This window comes from Melanaphis sacchari, unplaced genomic scaffold, assembly GCF_002803265.2.
Source record: "Melanaphis sacchari strain LSU unplaced genomic scaffold, SCAv2.0 Contig28_pilon_pilon, whole genome shotgun sequence".
Taxonomy (NCBI): domain Eukaryota; kingdom Metazoa; phylum Arthropoda; class Insecta; order Hemiptera; family Aphididae; genus Melanaphis; species Melanaphis sacchari.
In genome coordinates this window covers 2668022-2690735 of record NW_020271162.1, presented here as the reverse complement: position 1 = coordinate 2690735, position 22714 = coordinate 2668022, and the positions used below count along the sequence as shown (strand labels likewise).

Here is a 22714-nt window from a genome sequence, read left to right as displayed (position 1 = left end):
ATGTTATATACAAAGAAGTTATTTGTTATAGTATTTTAGAAAGAACCGTTGCGTTTTGTAAGTGAATAGTCTTTTATGTAAAATAAAAATACAGATACAAAAAATGCGCAAAATATAAAATTAAATACTCTAGTTTTGAAAAAAATAATAAACCACTTATAATTAGATGATATGTAATATGTCAGTAAGTATTTTAAAGGTTAATAAATATTACACAATTAATAAATAACAAACGATACATATATTTTTGAAATAATATTTAAGTACTAGTAAGGTCCTGGGAGCCTCCTTGTGTTGTTATAAAATACCTAATGGAGTTTCAGCTTCTCTCACTACAGTTATCAGCTTAATGAACTACTTGCGTAAGTATAGTAAGTATGTATTTTGAGTACAATATATCAACACAAAAGTCAAATTTAATTGTGTAATATTTCTATTGAATAAACGAATAAAAGACTTTGAAAAAATAAAATATTTATTTCTATTCTATGTTTACACATAAAAGTATATTTTATCCAAACCATAAACCTACCTATTATTTTTCTTATAATATTTTTATATGGAACTTTATAATATTATTCACTTTAATTGGTTTAATTTATTTTAAATATAATACAGAGCATTTATATTTTTATTTTTGTATGTGCATACACTTTATAATAGAAAAAAATCTTTTATTTTTAACTTCAATACCTGGTGTGAAGTAAAATTACTTGGTACTTTTGAAAGATCAAAATCAAAAAAAAAAAAAAAAAAAAAACTATTATTTTTCAAAATAATAATAATAATAATAATAATATAAATAATACTTTTATAGTTTTTTGACTTTTTTTTTTTGAAATATTTATATATATATATATATATATTATAAATTCTGATAAAAAATTTTTCTTGAAAAACTTGAAAATAAAATTAAAAGTAATATTAATGGAATTAAAAAAAAAAAAATAAGATTAAATTTATAATAATTTACACCTATTGTACATTACCACGATCATAAATGTATTTCCCCCCTTTTTTTTATTCATAATTTCTATTTCAGGTAAAACATCTTTAGATTAATTTATAAAAATTGCATCTTTTTGAAATATACAAACGAGTTTATAAATGACGAAAATCTATTAACCATTATTATTTAATTTTAATTAAGTAGTTAAATAAATACAAACAATATTATTATTGTCTCTCCTTTATTACCACTATTTAAATTTATTTTTTAATAAATATTTGGTATATATATATAAAAAAAAAAAATATGTCCATAAAAAGTTATGAATCTATACAAAGTGATTGTTTTATCAACAATAAATTTAAACCAAAATGAATGGAATATTTACTACCTAATATTTTAATATTTATAAACTCTTATCAGAAAAGTAGAACTTTTTTACTTAGTTGGTCTTGTATGATAAATAATAAAAATAGTTCATCGATTTCGTTAGAAACTCAGAACCGATTAACGAGGTTTAATTAAAATTAGCATAATATCATTACATAGACTTTTTCATTGATAAACCTGCATTTTCATATGGCTATATTCAAATATACTGGAAACGTTTTTGTTTAACTAATTTACGTATTTTAACCTTATTATTATAATTTTTTTAAGCTTAATTAATATTCAAAGTGTACCATATTAATTTCCTCTTAAGGTATCTCGAATTTGATAAAAAAAAAAAAAAAATGTATTTATGATATTAAATTTAAGAAGGACCAAATGTACCTTATTTAGAACATAATAATGTTTACTGTATATGTATACTTTTTGTACTTATTTTATTCAGATATTTAGTTATTTAACTGTATTATATATAAAATATCATTAAATTTTATATATGTTATGAGTAAAATTATAAATCAGGTATCGTAAAAAATGTCTGATATTAGTAACGAAATTGAATAAAAGTTTACATTGTATTCAATAACACTAAAATGTGGCAAAGCTGATAAATTAGATAAATAAATAAAATTTCATAAAACAGATTCGTATTTAATCTCAATATATAATATAAATTGTATAAAAAAAAATTAACATATTATTTTAAGAAAACCTAATAGGTACTGCATTTTGTATACAGCTATTATCACTAATAAATTAAGCGATGAAAATAACCTGTAAACTTGAATCGAATGAAACACTAAGACATTTTTTAAGATTTTTTTTTACACAAACTACTATTAATATGTTTAAAGTCATTTAGAAATTTTGTAACTATACACTTATGTGACTTACGCTTACACAAAGTTTTACACAGATAGAAATTCACCTAAATTTTATAATTCTAACAGTATTATTATTTTTATCGTGCTTTCCAATGTTCAATATAATATGTTTATTCGTTTTTTTATAACTATTTAATTAAATTTACATTATCCGCAGGATTCTAGGTAGAGCATACATTGTCTTTAAATTGTAGGAAATATTTAATTCCTGGCATAATATATGAATAACAATAAATGATTTTTTAAACCATGGTTTTAAATACAAGTTTCGGAAAATTGTATTCCATAATTGTTGTAAAATGTTTCAGATGCTTTTTCATGGTTATGATCATACATCATTATTAGCACATCTGGATGCCAAATGCTTACCAACTAAATACGGTGGTCTCATGGAGATAGAAACCGACCAAGGCATAGAATTATGGAATTTACTGTGTTATTACGAAGAAAACTATAAAGGTATGACGTAATAAAAATAATTAATTATTTAATCTTAACAACTTAAGTGGTCTTTTTATCTATTTTAGTGACAAATGGATTTGGCTACAAAAAGAAGAAATAATCCGCAATATGTTATGAAATTCAGTAGCCTAGAATTGTGTTTTTTGTTATTTAATACTACGTACGATATAAATGTAGATTTTAATTATTTTTTATTGGGATATTGACCAAAAATAATAATATTTAAATGTATTTATTATTTTATTCAAATGTATTTATAATACTATAGCTACTTTCAACACAAATTATTGTATTAAATCAAATTATTTGATTGATGATTATTTGTTTTGACTGTGTGAAATATTTATAATATGATTACATAGTATTTAATCATACTGCAATGAAGTATAAGAATATCAATTTAAAATTTAATTACATTATAATTAAATAATAAAAACTTAAATGTATTTCTCCTATGTTTTTTTTTTTTTTTTAAACCTATTTAATACAATTGTTATGACTTACATTTTATATTAATATAATAAAAATTTTATTAATTTACAATAATTTGTAAGTGCTTATGATTTTTTAAGAATATATATATTGAGCTGTTAAATAAAGTAAACTTATGGTTGACTCTCTGAAGCGCATTTAATACAAAATTTAATCTCCAATAATAGTTACGTATTTTGTACTTGCTTAGATTATTTGAAGAATATTATGCATACATCAAGTGTCATAAAAAAAAGTTATTGTAAATAACTAATATTTATTAACAATGCAATTTAATCGGCATATATTAGTAATGTAGGTGTTCAGTTTGAGCAAATTATTATAATCTCAAAAATAAATTATCGTGTAACTATAGAGATACATAGTATACACTTTTATATATGCATATATATTTAAAAATAATTAACGTAATTTTTATGAACTCATAAATATGTTAGAACAATGAGCACAAATTATTGAAAAACTAATATCCACATTTTCATACTATAATTACACGTTGAATTCATAATAATTTATAATGATAAAAAAAGGGGTTCCCTTATATTTACATTAACACTCAGATAATTTATAATGCATATATAGACTTTTATATTAGATAAATGTTTGCCGAACATGATAACATGAGTCTTTTCCAATGTACTTATCTACCTTGTGCAACTATTAAGTAAATATTGTTTTGAAATAATAAATTTAGCGTACTCTTCTAATTGTGTTTAGGTAATTTTTAGGTTAAACGAATAATATAAAAACTACAAGTAATTTAATCCATTGAAAAACACTATACTTGTATTCTTCAAACCAAACCAAACAAGTTATAAGTTATATTATAATGTTTTATCTGTGTAGATTGTATGTATGCATATGGTATTTATTATATAGTGATAAATACATCGATCATATGTCAAATAAGGGATTAAATTCGATATTTTAGATTACAAGTAAAATACAACAAACATCAATTTAAACAGAATAATAGTCATTGCGAGTATGTTTATCCATACTCATAATATCTCATGTATGACATAGGATTAACCGCGCTCCGTATTATAATTCTTACTGCATAAAAATACGTGACGAATAATGTATTAGTTTATTCGAATTTCATTGATGTAGGTATGTCGTATAGTAGTTATGTGGATAATATAACCACATCACGGGAAAATTAAAACCCACATTTTAAATATTTTTTTTATTTTTTTTTATTTTTGTTTTAATTGGAGAAAAAATCAATAAGTAATTATAAAAATGAAGATAAATATATTAACGAAATAATATGAAAACGATTAATCTCGTATCTGACCTATTAGGATACTAACAAACAAACACTAGCGGTTAGAATTGCCTATAGTTATAGCCGGAATTATTATTATCAGGTCCAATTTTATCGTACGAATTATTTTATTTATGTGAGTAGTTAGTAGTGAAATATGATTGATAGAACACAATGATTTTTATGATAGGCTAAATTTTACCATCATCTGCTTCGATGGTGCTTATACACGAAATTTAATAATAATACTGAAGCAATAATAAAATATACATTTTCATTTTTAAGACCACCAGTGAAATCCCATCTCACATTTTAACTATTATTTTAAATACATCAATGTTTGTCCATAGTATGTGTTTAAATTTTCACTTATAAAATTACACATATTAAGCACGATAATTTAATTAATTTTAAAAGAATCATAATTAATTCATTAATATTAGAACATTTATAAGCAAAAACTCACTGCTATATTATACAAGTATAACTTTTTTTGACATTTTTTTTTAAACAATGTAAAAAGTTTCAATATTGACAATAATAATTATAAAGGAGAATTAAAGGCACACATTTGTGGTATCCCTAAAATGAGTTCCTATTTTAAGAGATATAAGTTCTCGCATGAGTTTCTTTCAAGGTCGGTTTGTTTCAAGGAGAGGATATTTAATAAAGGATTTAAGTGGTTGTCAAGCTGTTTGGAATTATTTACATAATATTTGATGCTGATTTGTTTAATTTTAGGATGTAAATTATCCGAGTTATTAGTATTTAAAGATGCTACTTATGGCTCAAATATGTAAGTATGTACTGAATGTAAATTTAGTAATAAATTAAGAGTTTTGTATGACTTATAATTTCGATTCATTAACCAGTTAGCTCTGATTTCGCATTATTCATGTTAGAAATGTCATAACTCATTTTTATGAATTTCATCGTTAAAAGCAAACGTTTCAAAAATGTATTTCCTCCTAGCCAACTATTAAAAAAAGTTTTTTTTTTGAGTCCCCGGTTTATATAAATATATATTATATACAAATATAATATGTTTATATTATAGATGTTCAAAACAAATTTATAATATAAGATGGATATTTAAAATTCTATAATTAAATTAAAAATATATCAATTATTATAATATAAATTATTTTAAAACAATTTGTTTTGGAATGTATAGTTCAAAGTAAGACCTAAAATTAAAATGTTTACAATTTTTTTTCGATCAAAAATATTGATAATCAAATACAAAATTACTTGGAAATTATTATTTTAAAAATTATAAACAAGTATAATATCAATACAATACTAAAAAAAAAAATAGTTTATTTTTTTAAGAGTAATAATTTTCATGACATTTTTAAACAAAGAATAAAAATTATATTTTTTGTCAAAAGATTAAAGTTATTTTGTTCTAGTTAAAAGTTAAACAAAAAGTTTATTATAGAAACTTGTTACTTATTAGTTTATTACTTATATTGTAACTTTGTATTCACAAAAATATTCTCAAAATGTGCTAATTCGTTTCATGATATTAATGCCATAAACAATTTTATACCATTTTATGATACGTTAATATTAATGTATATACAAGGGTTGGCAATAAAATTCTATGGTGATCCAGAAAATTTGAAAAAAAATTTCCAGGGTTAGTAAAAACTTAAATATTAGTAAATACTTATCGTGTTATAGTAACTATTATTGTAAATAGTGATAAGCGATTAACACTATTGAAATCTATAAATACATCATAAAATAGATCAAATATTGCGGCAAAGCAGCAATCAAAGAAAAAACTTTTTGCGGTCCAGTTATTTTCCCTCTACAGGCCACCTATTGCTGACCTCTTGTATAATATGTTAAGTATGTGGTATTTTTAACAACAATTAGTTCAACTTAACAAAAATAAATTGAAATAGAAATAAACATATAGTATTAAATATAAACTATTCTTAGAAATATGTGATGATACACCCATTTTCATCGCGCTGAATTATTTTTTTTTCATAGAAAATTAACGTCTATTTTAATGACCTACTCAAGGAATCTATTAGCTACTACACATTATTATACCGATTCCCTGTTATTGTTTTATTTTTTATTTATTTCGCAATGTTAGAAATTAATTAGATTTTCTTATTAGAAATTGTCTGTACCAAATAATAAAAAATTAATGTTATATTGTTTATGTATTATTTGATAATCTGAATATTAATACTTTAATAATGAAAATATAAAACGAAAAAAAATGATCATTAACAAAAACATCAATAGTTGGTATTAGTTTTTGTTTACTACATATAAAATAATATTTAAAAAGTATGATTTTGTTGTAAATCATACAGTTTTTCAGAAAAAAATAATTGTTCAAAAATTATTTACATTTATTATTTAAAATTGTTTAATACTTGTTTAAAAATGTATTACCTAAATTAATGCGAAGTATATAATAAATTAATTCGAACCTAGGTATATTAGAATATAATATAATTAATTTTCATAGGTGACAATTATATTTTATGAAAATTTAATTAAATCAAGAAAATATAATAACTTTTTAATTTTATGTTTTAAACAACATAATAATATATTAGATAAATTATAATTGTAAAACACTTCACATATATTGTTATTATATAATATTAACAAGAGAAATTGTGCTTTAGGTCGTAAAAGAGCATTATTACAGCATTAAAGTAACTCAATAATTTGGTAGAATGTATGAAAACGAAGTTTTACGCTCGTATTCATGAATTAAATATACAAAGTGTAATATATTATAAGATATCGAAGACGTACAAAATACTATATTTTAGAATTGAGTTTTATTCTATATCAATATTTTTCAAAATAAATTTAAATGTGTTATACAATTTGTTGAGGTATCTACACTATGTTAGTATAGGAATTTATTCAGTTTGTAATAATTGTATTTTATTTTAGTTAGAAAATACAATACCAAAAATTGAAGTAGTTATTTACAGAAACATTTATTGGTCGATCCAATATGAATTTTATAAAAAATTTTACTCTATTTTTAGTTTGTTATTTTACTGATAGTATATTGGAGTATAATAAATTTTTAATTCAAAATTTATTTAAATGTATTTTAATGACAATTACCTATTATATTATTATAGTTTAGATAATTTCATATGTAAATAATTATGTTTTCAATTTGAATTATAAAATAATTCCTCGAAAATAAACAAATCATTTTTTTTTTTTTTTTAAACTGTGTGTTTAATAAAATTTGCAAAAAAATCTTTTATTAGTGATTACTGATTACTTACCGATAATGTCAAGTTATAAAGTTTCAAATAACATAATTTTTTTTGTATATCATATTACGAGTATGTAATAGTTGATACAAATTTAATTTTTTTAAATAGAAAATAAAATTGAGTAGGTACATTAAAATTACTTATCTGAAAAGATAATATCATATAACCATATTTTTATTATCATATATAATAATTTTTATACAAATCTCAGAAAAAAAACAAATAGACAAACAATACATAAAGGGATACTAAGAAATGAATAGGCTTAAGAAACTACCCTGGTATACGATATCATATTACATGAAGAAATTATAGACATATCACGAAAACCCACAAGTTTCAAAAATAAGTTTTCCCTTCTTTAAAATAAAATACATAATATGGAAGTTTAATATTTAGGGTTTTCGCTTTGAAAAATATCACAATATTAGTCATTGTATTTATAATAATGCGTCATAGGGTCTTTTATAAAAATGTGTGAGGATATAATGTATCTATCAATACTAATATAATTAAGCTTTTAATGTACATAATTGAATAAAACACTGACATTTTATGTATTAAAAGGTAATTTATTTTATAAAAAACAATACTATGTTAACATACGTTTCATTGTAAAGTAAGATTTATTTTCTTGAAATATAAAATTAATAAACCATGAAATAACTATATAACATCATCTAGTTACAATGATTTATTTTTAACGGTCTAGTACAATATTATATATATATATATATATTATATTATATATACGTATTCATTACATATATAAATATTTTATATTTTGACATTACAATGATTTTGATTATATCAGTACAACTTTACAGCTAATTTCCGTGTGAAAAAGGACCTGAGAAGAAAATGTATTTTCTGACCAGTTATACCAACTACATTTAAAAATACGTAGCATTTACTATTATTATTTGAATAATAAGTTTTTTTTAAAAACCTTGTACAATGTCCAATGCCACTTATAATGTTTAATTACAGAGAAGACATTAAATATAAGCTCGACTTATTTAATTTTCCAACCATTAAACTTTGAGAAAGCATGAAATTAATTACATTGAACGTTGTGAAGATTTCAAGTGAAATTACTTTTATTTTTTTATTTCCAGACACTATGTGATAATTGGATTAAATAGTATTACTTCAAAAATCTCATAACTACAGCCGTTTATACTACTGTGCAAAAGTTTCTTGTATACTTAGGAATACTACTTGTTACCGGTCAACCATGTGTGTGCAAGAGGCCCAATTAAAAGTTAAAAAAAAATTGTGCAATAAGTTTGGTATTTTGATTTATTATAATATTTCAGGTGCTAAAAATTCTAAACTACATTTTAAAATTTTGTTTTATTAATTTTACTTATCTAATGTTGTAAAATTCATTTCACAATAAGCAAACTTTAAAGTTTTGTTATTAGTAATTTATTGTTACTTAACAGTATTAATTTTACAATTTAGATCATTCAAGTGGAGTTAAATAATTTTTAAGTTTCAGATATTACATAATACGCTAAGAACTAAGTTGTTATTCACAGTAATTAAAATTTGACTATAGATAATACATTTTCAATTTATTTTTCTGGCTGATGTTTGTGAATTAACAATAATAATAAATTAGTTAAACTATTATAAATATATTTTATGATAAATACTATTAAAAAAGTAAAAAGTGATGTTTGTTGTCTATTATTATCTACTAAGTCAATTGCCGCTTAGTGTTATATGTAGTTATAGTATGAAGTGTACAATATACATAGTAATAACTACTTTATTGTGACAATACTTGTAAAAATACGTTCATTTCCTGTTCCGGCTAACATCGAGTCTCCAAACTAATTTCACTCCCTTAACACGGCCTCAATGGAAATGTTTACAAAATAATTTGATTGTATGACTCACGAGAATATAGATATCATTTAAAATTATGAAATTCATACAACGAAAACATATTTCAGTTTATATTTCAATTCCATATACAAATTAATAATTTATTTCCATTCATATGTTTATTCAGCGAACTCAACCACTGAGTTTCTATACTTACTATAATATTACACTATACATAACTAAAAGTATATTTGTAGTAATTGCTTTTAATTATTAATTTGTATACGCAAATTAAGATACCTAATTCTATTAGTAAAAAATATGTAAAACGACTTTTTATTTTTTATCATACAATGCAGAACACTATTTTGAGTTGGCTATATGGAAAGAGGTGAATGTATAAAAGTTGTTTGTATATTAATATGATTATAATTATCAAATCAGAAAGATTATTCTGAATGTTTTTTCAGTTTATTTCAGAACATTATTGTGACATTTTAAAAATATTTAAAACATTTTTAGAGATATTTAAGAATGGCATAAAAAGTGTCATATAGTACATAATCTTAAAAAGATCAAAGATTTGTAATAGAATATTTTTGAAAGCTAATTTTTTAATGCACAAGAATTTTACTAGAAAATCATTCAAAGCAGAATAGAATAGAAGAATTATTTGTACGACAAAATAGTTACAACTATCTGATTATTGGTATACTCATCAAAAATTATCGTTAGAGCGTAATAATAGTCCAAGCTTAAAATATAGCAATAGTAGTAGTTTTTCACTACCACGCTTCGTGATTTAGGAAATACGAGTGATATGAACTGACTGGGTAGATTTTCTTAAATTATATTGTTTGTGTGAACATAGTACACTCCATACAATAACGGCTACAATTAAAAATATTATAGAATCAGATTTAAAAATTAATTATGTTATAATATTGTGTAATAATATTCTAGCTCCCAACAGAATTATATTATGCTATATGCATAAGTTTTAGAACACTTTAATTATTATTTCCTTAATATTTTAATAATACATTATTTTCAAATTAGTATTGTTTTCTTATTATCGCTTTGTACAATTATATTACGCATTTTATATTATATTTTACAATTAAGTTTTTATGTATTTTATTGTGACTTGTTATAAATAAAAACAAGAAAAATGTATTTTATCAAAAATATAACTCCAAAACTCATACACTGTTGAATATGTATTATTATTTTTATTTAATGTGAGCGAGTAGTTTTCATATTTTAAACTATATTATAATGTGAGTACCTACATAGTATTACATAGCATGTTCCTGAGTGGGTTTATTTTGAGGTTTGGAAAATGTATCGTTAAATGTTATACTTTGAAGTTTAAAATACAAATTTTGTTGATTATGTGATTTTTATACAAGTTCTAGCACAGATTTAATTGAAAATATTAAATTTCTTTCCAATATCAAGACTTTTATTGAATGTTACGCACCCTTATTATATTATCTTAGTTGTAAATGTCAAGACGTCACTTCCAAATGCATTGTACCCTCACTGCCAGTATTAAAAAATAATATGGTACTACACGCACGATACATGTTTATAATTTATCTTTATTAAAACATTATAATAATTATTATTTATTAAAATAGTTTTTTTCATTATAAAATCCATTACATAGATTTATTTTGAATTATTTAATAATACTTGTAGAGTATTAACAATTATTAACTAAATAAACAATGTGGTTGCAAACATTGTTTAAAATTATTTCAATTTAAAAAAAAAAAAAAATACATGTATTTGTGTATTTGTTTTAACCACATATAATGTTTGCAATTTTCAACAATCTCATTATAAAACGAATTGTTTACCATGATTATTTCACATATAAAAATCTGGTTTAAATTTAAAAGGAAGTACGAACAATAAATAAAAATATAAAAATAACTATATAACTTTAATCATATAATATAAATATACTACATTAACTCAATATGTTTATACAATATCTATTGTTAATGATAATACTTTAGTATTTTATTTTCATTACCAGCAATGATTAATACATTTTACACTTTATTTAGGGCTAGGTACTTTTACTATTTTCAAACATTTTACTTTATTACTTTACGACAGGTTTGTTCATAATTTATTATTCTTAATTTTGGATTTTAGTTAAACTACTGTATTGTGTACTCTATTGAATTGATTGTTTCCACTTAAGCAGGATTTTCACCTGAAGGTTATTTTAAAACTTCATTACGGTCGCCTACACTACCATGTTCCTACGAGAAAATTATAATTTACGATGAACGCGGTCCATTTATGTAATCGTTGGTTTATACACGAATCTACCAATAATATATTCTATAATCATATTTTTAATGCCTAAATAAAATAAAATACCTATGCTATATTTTTAATGATGTTTATGCATTTATATGCAATAAATTCATAGATCTCAATATTACTTATGATATAACCAAGTTGTGTTATTCGCATAGGTAAATCATACTGAATGAAAAAAAAAAACCGAAAACATTATAAATTAATAAGATATATTTGTATTTATTAGATTCAAAATAGTTAAATTTATTTCACTTCTGATTACTGAAAAAAATGTAAATAAAAAAAAAAATATAATTAAAATTAAATCAACTACATAATTCGAACTCCATGGCATTATGTTTAAATTTATAATTTGTTATTTCTAAGATACAATTAGTGTTCAAATATATTTTATGTTTTAATCATTGTTTAAAATAGTTAAATTACTCAGTGTTTAAATGAAAACGGTAATTAATTTAACGTTTAACTCTAATAATGATCTATTAAAATATTATTTAGAAATACAACCAAATTTTTGCATTTTATTATCCGTGGTTGATTCTAGGTATAAGAAATCATGCGGAAAATATCAGAAAACAAAGAACTCAAGTATTCGTCCGTGTTCATCGATTCGAAACTAAAAGCAAAATCTCAAAATTAAATGGATTCGGTTTATCGACCGTATAGAAATCATTATCATAACAATCTGGTCTTTGCTGGACGTCATCTTAATACTTTGCCTGGAGGGTATTTCAATATAGGGTTCTCCTATTTATTTTGATTTATTGTGTTTTTTTAATTATATTTAATACTGAATTCAAAGCTGTACTAGATTAATAGAATGTGTTGAATGTTAATAATAAAACTAAAGTAGATGGAAAGAAATTGTAAATATCATATTCAAATTAAAAGGTATTTCAAAATAAACGTATCGAATCATAATGCAATTATATGTATATTTTATATCGTGAAAGATTCATATTATCATGAGTTATAAATATTGGTATAGGTAACTAAATATAATTTCAATAATATTATTAAAATACTGTATCGGCTAATATATACACAATTTATTTAAACGTATTATTATTTTCTAGAATTCAAGGGACATGTCAAATAAACACATATTTGAGTAAAACAATATTTAATATATGTCACATCTTTATATATTTTATAAATTACATTTTACAGTTGGCAGTTGAATAAATATTATACTTAGTGTTTTAGATTTAAATTAGATTTTTAACTTCGAGCATTACGTATGTGTAGTCATCCAGATTGTTTACGCGAATAATAAGAGGTCATCGAGTAGCGCAACTAGCAATTATGTTCTTAGAGGGGGGCTTTTACCTTATCCATAATCATCCACTGGTTACACCAAAATGTTTAAACAATGTTCATATTATAATAATTATTGGAATCATATAAAAACTTAATATAATTATCATCCCCCATAATTTTTGTAACATGATATTTTGAAAGCCTATACTGAAAGCTATCAATATATTATTTTTTTAACAATTAAATTTTAAATAAATAAATAAAATAAATAATCTCAGTATGAAATTAACATTAAGGTAAAAGAGTATTTATAAAAAATAAATGCAGTATTAATTAATTCTCATAAAAGTATGATATTTAATGTTGAATAATAAAACTTGTCAAACTATTATAATGGAAATATTTAGGTTATGCGCAAAGTATTATTTTTTTGAAAGAGTATTTAGAAATTTCAAAGGTTTTAAAATAATTTTAACAATTTAATTTTCTTAAAGAACCTTTTTCCTGATTTTTTAAAGCAAATACAGTATAAAACTAATATATTCTATTGGGGCAATATAAAATAAAAATACTATTCACGTTTTATAAACTCATTGTTTTAATAAGAATAATAATGTAAATATATAATATCATAAAATAAATTTAAAATAATTCAGTTTGAATAAGTTTAAAAAGTTTAAATTTAATCGATATGTTTATTTTACTGTATAGTTATTTTTGTAACGTCTGATCTCAACTTTCAAGACATTTTTATTACCCGAAATAGTATTCTCAGACAAAAAATATTCTCAGTTAAAATTATTGTGTGTCAAATTATGTGTGTTTGCAAGATAAATACATTTTACATTTGTACGTATTACATATTCAAACAATATAATATGTATAAATATATACTTTATAATAATATCATACAAAATTACGTGTTTTTATAAAGAAAACATGTAGGTAGCTAAACAAAAATCATGTTAGTTTAACGATAAAAATAAGTCCACGGGCCAATAAATATAAATATTAATAAAAATTAAATTTAACAAAGAAATATTACAATTTTACAAAAAATAAATTTCAACAGTAAACGTCTTAAATGGAAAATATACGTATATTTTAAAACAAGTAGATTCATTTTAACCAAAATTATACATCAGCATTGTTATAAAGTCTACTATGTAGCTGTTTCATGTTAATAAAGTTAAATCAAAAACATAATAATTATAATTTTAATTGCTTTATAATATTGGTCGTATAAAATTCAATCTTTCAAAGGTGAAAATATAAAATAAATTTAAACTAAACTTACAAAATAAGCATTTTAAAATTGATCGATAATAAGAAAAAAAAGTTAAACACGACTATTATTGTAGATCATTGTTTACAGTAGGTGTTTATTTCTTAAAAAAAATACTTTATAATTTTTTTTTTTTTGATAATAAATAATACAATAAGAAATTAAACAATTTCTAAATTTTAATTTTTTTTTTGTAACAACTTACTTATTCAATGAAAATGTTATAAAATATGTAAATTGTCAACTTTAATTTAAAGTCTAAAAATATAAACTTTGTTTTATAGTTTTATTAGTACGATAAATAATAATTTCACATTATTTAAGTTAAATTATTACTTACTGAGGCTAATTTATTCATTTTTTTTTTAAATTTTAACATATTACCAACAAGGTAGTATTTAATGAGACATCACATTTAATAATATTATAAAACAAATAACTTCCTCACTTCCGTTTAGACTCAAATAATAAGTATATAATATGTATTTATAATTTATTACAAAACGATTAATTTTAAATCTAAATACATGCATATCAATAATAGTTTTATCACATAAAAAATTGGTTTACTTATTTTTGTTAGCACTTGCTACTATAGATATATTACAACATAAATGGTATTTAAACTGATTTGAATAATTGAGTATAATTTTATACTTCTCGATCCTTTATATAATACATATACCTAATTAAAAGAGTTGAACAGTAAGTTCTTGAGAAAAAAAACTAATCTTTGTTTATTATTAACGTTACTTTTTAATTTATATTTATTTATGCCAAACCGTTTTAGATACATTAAAAAGTATATGAAAAAAAGTAGACAGATGAACTTTATAGGGATTTTCCATTGGTTGAACATATAAAATGTAAATACTTTTCCGTTTAACGCGTATATAATATGGATTTAAAATATACGATAACTCGCGTGCGCGTGTGCTTGTGGGTGTGTAGGACATAATTTGCTCATTTTATTATTGCGTATATGTATAGGATAGCCACGTTTAATGTATTGAAAAACTCGAATACCAAATCTCATCGCAAATGTATAATTAATAATAATATTATTTTTAAATTGGTGACCATGGAACAACACGTGATCTCGTTGCAGTTTACAAAACGAATCGCGTGTAGTTGACTTAAATCGCCCTTTGAAGTTCATAAGAAAAGAAGAGAAAAAACGTTGTATTAATAATAATAATAATGGTAATGGAAAATATTATGTACAACACCAATTGGGCGTTTTCGACGCAGAAGCGAATTATCTATCACCGAGAATAATGCCCTGCAGTTTCTTTTGTCAATTGTTTTGCTTCGCATATTATTCACCGTATCTACATGTGCAGTTTAATATTGTACCTATATTGTAATATTTTTTCCATCTCGTACTTGTGGTAAAATCACGAACATCAAAAAAAAAAAAAGAAATGCCCTCTTCATTCTCATACGACACGTTTGAAATGATGTGTGTGTGTGTGTGTGTGTGTGTGTGTGTGTCTATAATTTCATATTATGCAGTCGTTATTACATGTATAACGCCTATATAATAATATTGTTGTTGTTATTATTTATTAATTTTTAATTATTTTTTCATATCGATATTATAACGATACACTGCTCCGAAACAGCGATTAGCACGCAGCGGGTTATAATATGGTGATAATCGTTTCTTTTTTTAAATTTTTTTTTTTTCATCCGTCTCCGGACTAGTCCCAAAGGAGCAGATGTGGTGTACATAAACTCCGGGGGGCACCGGTCCTAGCGGTGGCGGCTGCTCTCACTACCATTACTTCTACTAATACTACTATTACTACAATTACTACTACTACTCCTACTCCTATTACTACTAATACTTACTATAACCACCCTGCTGATTTGGTTTACACACAGACACACGATTCTGTAATTGTATCGGTGTAAAATATATGTATATATGAACACGTCAATACATTATATATAAAATAAGCATATGTGTTAACTTGTGCGCTAGTGTAAGTATTAACATGTACGCGTTGTTCTGCTGCTGTCACGCGTGTTTCTTGTTTCTTGGTACCACCGCAGCAGCAGCAGCCGTCGCAGACCAAACGACGAGGCGACCGACCGGCCGCGGTGGTACGCACGCAACACACACGAGGCGTCTCGTCTTCGCGCGCTGCCATTCAGTATCGTCAGTCGTTCGGTCACGGTCGGTTCTTCGCGCGCGCGTCTTATCCCATCGTCGTCGTCGTCGTAACGACTTACCCACACGCTTCTGTCGACGGCAGTGCTTTAGTATTATTTTATAACGTAGTCCTAGATCTACCACTCGCCGATCTCGTAGGATTTTCAATCCTTAAATTCGGATTTTTTCGCCTTCTCCCCATCATTTTTTTTTTTTTTTTTTTTAATCCACCCTCTCCCCACTGTCCCGAACACATTTCCATGTCGTACGACCCGGCGAAGACATCAGACCACCACTGATCGACACCTACAGGCTGCCATGCACCGTTGCAGCCATCGTACCTGCGGCAGCAGGAGGAATCGACGAAATCCACTCCGATCGTTGCTACAAATCGGATTACTGTTGTTGCTGTTCTCGTGTTTGAGAGGTAAGCACCGCAGAAATATCACACGAATAATTGGTAGATGTTAAAATGCATGTATGTAGAGATTGATATATATTAAGACTAGCCGAACGAAGACGTTAATTAATGTTTAGATATACTATTATTATATAATGTGTAGCAACTATACGGCGAGGTAAGTGAATATAATATACTGTACGCCTAAATACATAGTATGTGTATTGGTAATGTTTACCGGCAACGTGAATCGACAAAGTGAATAATAATAATATAATATAGTAAAGCACGACGACAAAAATAAACGAACGATGGTAACAATGACGTTATAAACCTGTATAGAATTATCGACGACATGTCAAATCCTCATCAAAATATGTTATACAAGTTAAATTTATTATTAAAATGCAGTCTTTATAAGTACATATTATATTTTAAAAACATCTAAAAACTCGAGGTGCATGTTTTATTTTATAGTCAAAGAAACATTAACATGACACAATTATTCGTGTATAATGACATAACATCATGTTTAAAAAGTTTAAAAAGTTTGAAAAGAATTTTTATTTTTTTATCAAACAAATATTTTTATTACTATTTTGAATTTGAAACTAATGAAAAAGTGTTGTATAAATATACTTTAATAAACATATTATTGCATTAACTTAGGGTAAATTTTATAATATTGAACACACATTAATTTATTTGAAAATTAATGTATTCTAATTTATGTCTATTATGTATTCTTAATGATTTAATAACAATATTATTCCTGATTATATGTATATAAATAACAGGTTGGGTCGAGTCCGAGAAGATTATATTTTGGTCTGGATGTCGTATCCAAAAGTCGTATTAAGTCTTAGTAAAAATAATAACTTTCAGTTTAATAATTTTAAATTTTAGTAGGTACTTTTATTCATTTTGACATTTTTATACTGGGCTTAACAATATTTTAAAAAAGTAAATAGTATAATTTATATTTATATAAATAAATTTAATTTGATTCTATTTTCAAACTGAAATAAAAGTATTATAATTTGTAGCAAGTTAGGTATTAGAAATTCAAGCGAAAAAAGTTTTAACATTAAGTATACAAATTTACTGAACTCGAAAGATCATATTGTTATAAAATGTGTCTTTAATTGTATAATTGCCGGTATAAATAAAATACTATTGAATATTATAATACCTACTTAATTATTTTGGTTTGAAATTTCGTTATAATATGCTTTCAATATGATACACAGTTGTTATATGTTTATAGATATACGTATTTATAAGCTGTATTCAATTCAAATAAAAAACGATAAATACTTAAACGTATTTATTAATTAAAAAAACTTTATTTTTTTACACTATAAACAGCTTAAAAAACAATAAGAAATATTTAAATTTGTTTGATTCGATACCAGAACTCAGTCTTATGTAAATTAAACAAAAACAAAACTATATTTACTACTAGTAAACTTGTTTAAACAAACATTAAAAATACTCAAATATATTATGTACAATATATATTTTTTTGTTTTTATTCTAGTCTGTTGCTGGAAGTTGAAATCTTTAATGTTTTGTTAACTTAATAACGTGTTAGTAACCAACACTCATTCTAAATTCAAAGTTAGGACGTACACACCGATAGGATCATATTTGTTGTATAAAATAAAAAAAGTGAACTGAAAGGAGGAGAATGGGTTTCAAACAAAATCAGATCACTTGGGCTACTACTACAACCGGTTTTGATAATACTAATTATAACATACATCGTAATTTATTCATATTAGTCTTTTTTGAACAGCGTTCGCACGGAGGAGATAAAAAAAAATTAGCTACCAACGAGATCATCTGTATGAGAAAAGCATCAGCCAAACCACGTAGGAATGAAAAAAGAAATAACGCTATATTTCATACAAATTGGTAATTGCAATTACAAACAAATCCTGATATAACATTGATATTATAAACGAAATAAATATTATGCCCAACGGTTGTAGTAAATCATGTCAATTCTTATAATAGCATATAAACAAGCGACACATTAAGGTTTTTACAGACTCGTTTTAATCAAGTCATTTTCCTAAACTAATCTAAAATTATGCAATAGTATCAAAAAATTAGCGACTTTTTTTTGTAAGATTTAAAATAATTTCAACTAATTTACAAAACAATCATGATTATTAATGATGAATAAAGAATAAATAATAAAGTATAACATTACAATATATTACTATGACAGTATTAAGCTAATCAATGTATACCTAATACTAAGATACATTATTCGTAACATGTTCTAAAATAGTCTATATTTATTAAATATTATGTCATTTAAATTTATTATATTATTATAAAATAATTCTACGTAATAGTATGATGAATAATTATTAACGTAGATTGATGCCAACACATAGTAAATTCATTTTTCTACAATGTTTATGATAAAACGATGTTTTGTCATACCTAAATAATTTTAAAGAATTTTACCGTTTGTATTCATCGATTCATCTTATCAATATCATTTAAATCATTTATACGAATTTTCCTCATTAGTTCGCATAGTCCAATGATTCACTTATACAAGATTTAAAGATAATATAATAATATCTATTGAAGGTGTTCGTTTTTTAATTATTGAAAACATAATACTAAAATATTCTGATCGATAATAGATTTATTGAATAAAAATCGAGAATAAATGATATTTTTTGAATTTAATTAAGTTACTACCTACTTCTAAAGTTATATTTTATCTAATTTATAATAATTTGATGAATTACTTTTGTATTAAAAATATAAATATGTTTTTTTTTTAAATCTTAATTTTAGTGATGTATAAAAAATAAAAATAGAGCAAATTAAGATATATAGATTATTTAATAATGGATTTAAAAACTGATGTTGTATAAAATATCTGATATTTTTTAGTATAAACTGTGGTTTTGAAATTTTAAATTATAATAAATAAAATATTATTGCAAGCATTTTAATGTAACAACAATTATATTAGAAAACTGATTTTTCAATTTTGTATTTATTAAAAGTTCATAAATTTAAATATAGACATTTATCAGCAATTTTAGTTTTTTTTTTTAATTCATAACTCATAAGTTTATGTGAAAAATACGATATGTAGATGTTGAAAAATTTACAATAGTGAAACACTATAAACACTATATAATATGTATCAAAATTTCGATAGAAAACTTAAATGAAACTTTCACAATACCTATTCTATAGTACTAAAAAGTGTTTACAGGAAAAATAGTATCATTGTAAAAGAAATATTGTCTCCGATTGGAACAATAGTTTCTCTGCAGTTCTAAAATAACATTTCTTTAAATTGTTTATAAAATTTAATACTATATAAGAAACGCTAAGAATTAAGAACAATATGTTTTTGAAGTTAAGTATCTATAATATATAGTTATAATTTATTTTAGTGAATAATAAAATAATGAAATTGATAAATGAAAAGTTTCTCCTATGTTTTAGATGTTTAACATAAATCTACTTTTATTAATTTGAATTTTTTAATATTTTAAGTAGTATTGATATTTTGGTAATTCAGTAAGCGCAAAAATGTTATACAAACAAAATGTAATAATTGTACTATACAAATACTGCCTTACATTGTCGATTTCTATAATAGTTTTAATGAATCACTAAGGCATAGTGTAACGGTGCGTACAGTAGGTATTTTGATAATCATAATAATATGTGCTTTGTGCTGTTATTTGCCTAGAAACGATATGCGATTTAATGTTAAAACAAAACACTTTAATTATTTCTATCAGCTATTCCTTCAAAATCACTCGTAACCCAAAATGTGGTTGTGACCACTATTTTGAGAAATACTGTTCGAAATGTTGGAATCTGTTCTTGTCACCCTTTCTATTACCTGATTCATTATTGACACCAGTATTGTAATTGGACATTTTTTCTGTAACGGTTGTTTTGTAATTATTATGTTAATAAAATATGTTAACGAAAAATATAATAAAAGGCACCGCTTAATTAAAATAATACAATTTGACATGATGAAAATATTCTAATTAAAGACACTCAATATATTTCTTGTAAAATATGAATTTTAATTTCATTTACCTATATATATATAATGTTCAGTTTATTATTCGACTTAGTAATAAAAATGCTCATGCTCTCTGAATTATGTTTTAGAATTTAGAATACGCAATATATTTTTTTTTCTTAAATGACAACGCTTTGTTGACCACTAATTATATATTTCCCGTAAATGTTAGTAGTTTTACCAACTCTATGTAAAAATCTAGCCAAGTTAAAATAAGTTTAATCTAAATAAGTATTGTTTGCGTGAATTTGAGACATTTATTTAGTTACACTGACATTTTTGAGTTCCAATGGTTGATTGGTAAATATTAACTTCTATATTATATGAATATTTTTTAACTTGCATATTTATATAAAACATTTGAACAAATATTTGTCATGGTTTTACATCAATAAATACAATTAACGCGTAAAATAGTATGGGCATTTTATTTCTTATATTGGGTTTTTTTTTTAATCAGTAAAGGTCTATATTAAATTAACTTAAATTGTTTAACTTATTTTGGAATTAAATATTTGATTAAAAAGTATGATAATAAATGAACAAATGATTTTTATCATTGAATATTATAATACAATATTATATTAAAAGGTTTAGTAAAATAAGTTTTAACATTTAATTTTAATTTCATGAAACAATTTTATTTATTTATTTTCAAAAATAATAAGATATATTCTTTAATAGTAAATGTTCAACATGCTTAGTAAATAATCCTATTTTAATAATTGATCTCATATGTTAATATATTTCCTAATACTTCCAAAAAAGAAAAATATAATGTAGGTGGTAAGCTTTATTTAATAAAAAAATATATAATGTCTTTGTCTGGCGGGAGTGGATGGTTTAAACTCATTATGCTTTTTCTTTTTAATATCTGTTGTATGTATCATTTCTTTGAACTTATATTTTATAAAACTAGTTTATTATATAAATAATAATAACAAAAAATAGAAATAACTGAATAAATTGAAAAATATAATTAATTTTAAATATTGCTTATTTTTTTTTTTTTTTTTTTTACATCTAAAGCTTGATTATTGTTAAAAAAAAAAAAATAAAAATGACATAATTGAATACGATTTGATAAAATTGGCAAAATGCCTTTAAATAATTGAAAATATTTTTAATATAGTTTCGGATTAAAAAGTATTTACGATTAATACATCAAATTATTTTTTTTTAAATTAATTTATCTTAGTTTAAAAAAAATGTATATTATTTAGATTTTGAAAATAATAATTTAGTTCAACTCTTTTTTATAATTCATAATATAGGTACTTATAAATGTACAAAGTCGTTTATAAACCATTTAAAAAATACTTACTGATAGGACTAAAACAAAATATTCTATTTTCATACAATAATAATGTATACATTAACACCTAAGTATTGTGATCTAAGCATTATCTAGGTAGTTAAAAATAGATTCCCTGCCGCGAATATTCAATATTTTCAATTGGTTTTAATGTATTTACCTTTTTAGTATAAAATTTTTATGTCTTGTTTTATTTTGGTTATTTTTATTTATTTATTTTACTATATTTATGCCTATTGTAAGTTATTTTATATGGTTTTATTTTTACATCAACCATGTTAATATTATTTTGTTCTATTATAAAA

The 22714-nt window shown here is 23.1% G+C and overlaps 2 protein-coding genes across 3 annotated transcripts in view; both read left to right on the top strand.

The window, feature by feature from the left end:
* LOC112595666 (alpha-tocopherol transfer protein-like) overlaps positions 1 to 2893 on the top strand; it is a 31641-nt gene extending 28748 nt beyond the window's left edge. For both annotated transcript variants that reach the window (XM_025340949.1, XM_025340950.1), the window contains exons 7-8: positions 2532 to 2682; positions 2751 to 2893. In XM_025340949.1, coding sequence (XP_025196734.1) covers positions 2532 to 2682; positions 2751 to 2785 — 186 coding nt within the window. In that variant the 3' untranslated portion in view covers positions 2786 to 2893. The remainder of the gene's footprint in view (positions 1 to 2531; positions 2683 to 2750) is intronic.
* A 13637-nt stretch (positions 2894 to 16530) lies between these two features.
* The window catches only part of LOC112595608 (nephrin-like), a 46903-nt gene continuing 40719 nt past the window's right edge, over positions 16531 to 22714 (top strand). The window contains exon 1 of the mRNA XM_025340874.1: positions 16531 to 17034. Coding sequence (XP_025196659.1) covers positions 16926 to 17034 — 109 coding nt within the window. The 5' untranslated portion in view covers positions 16531 to 16925. The remainder of the gene's footprint in view (positions 17035 to 22714) is intronic.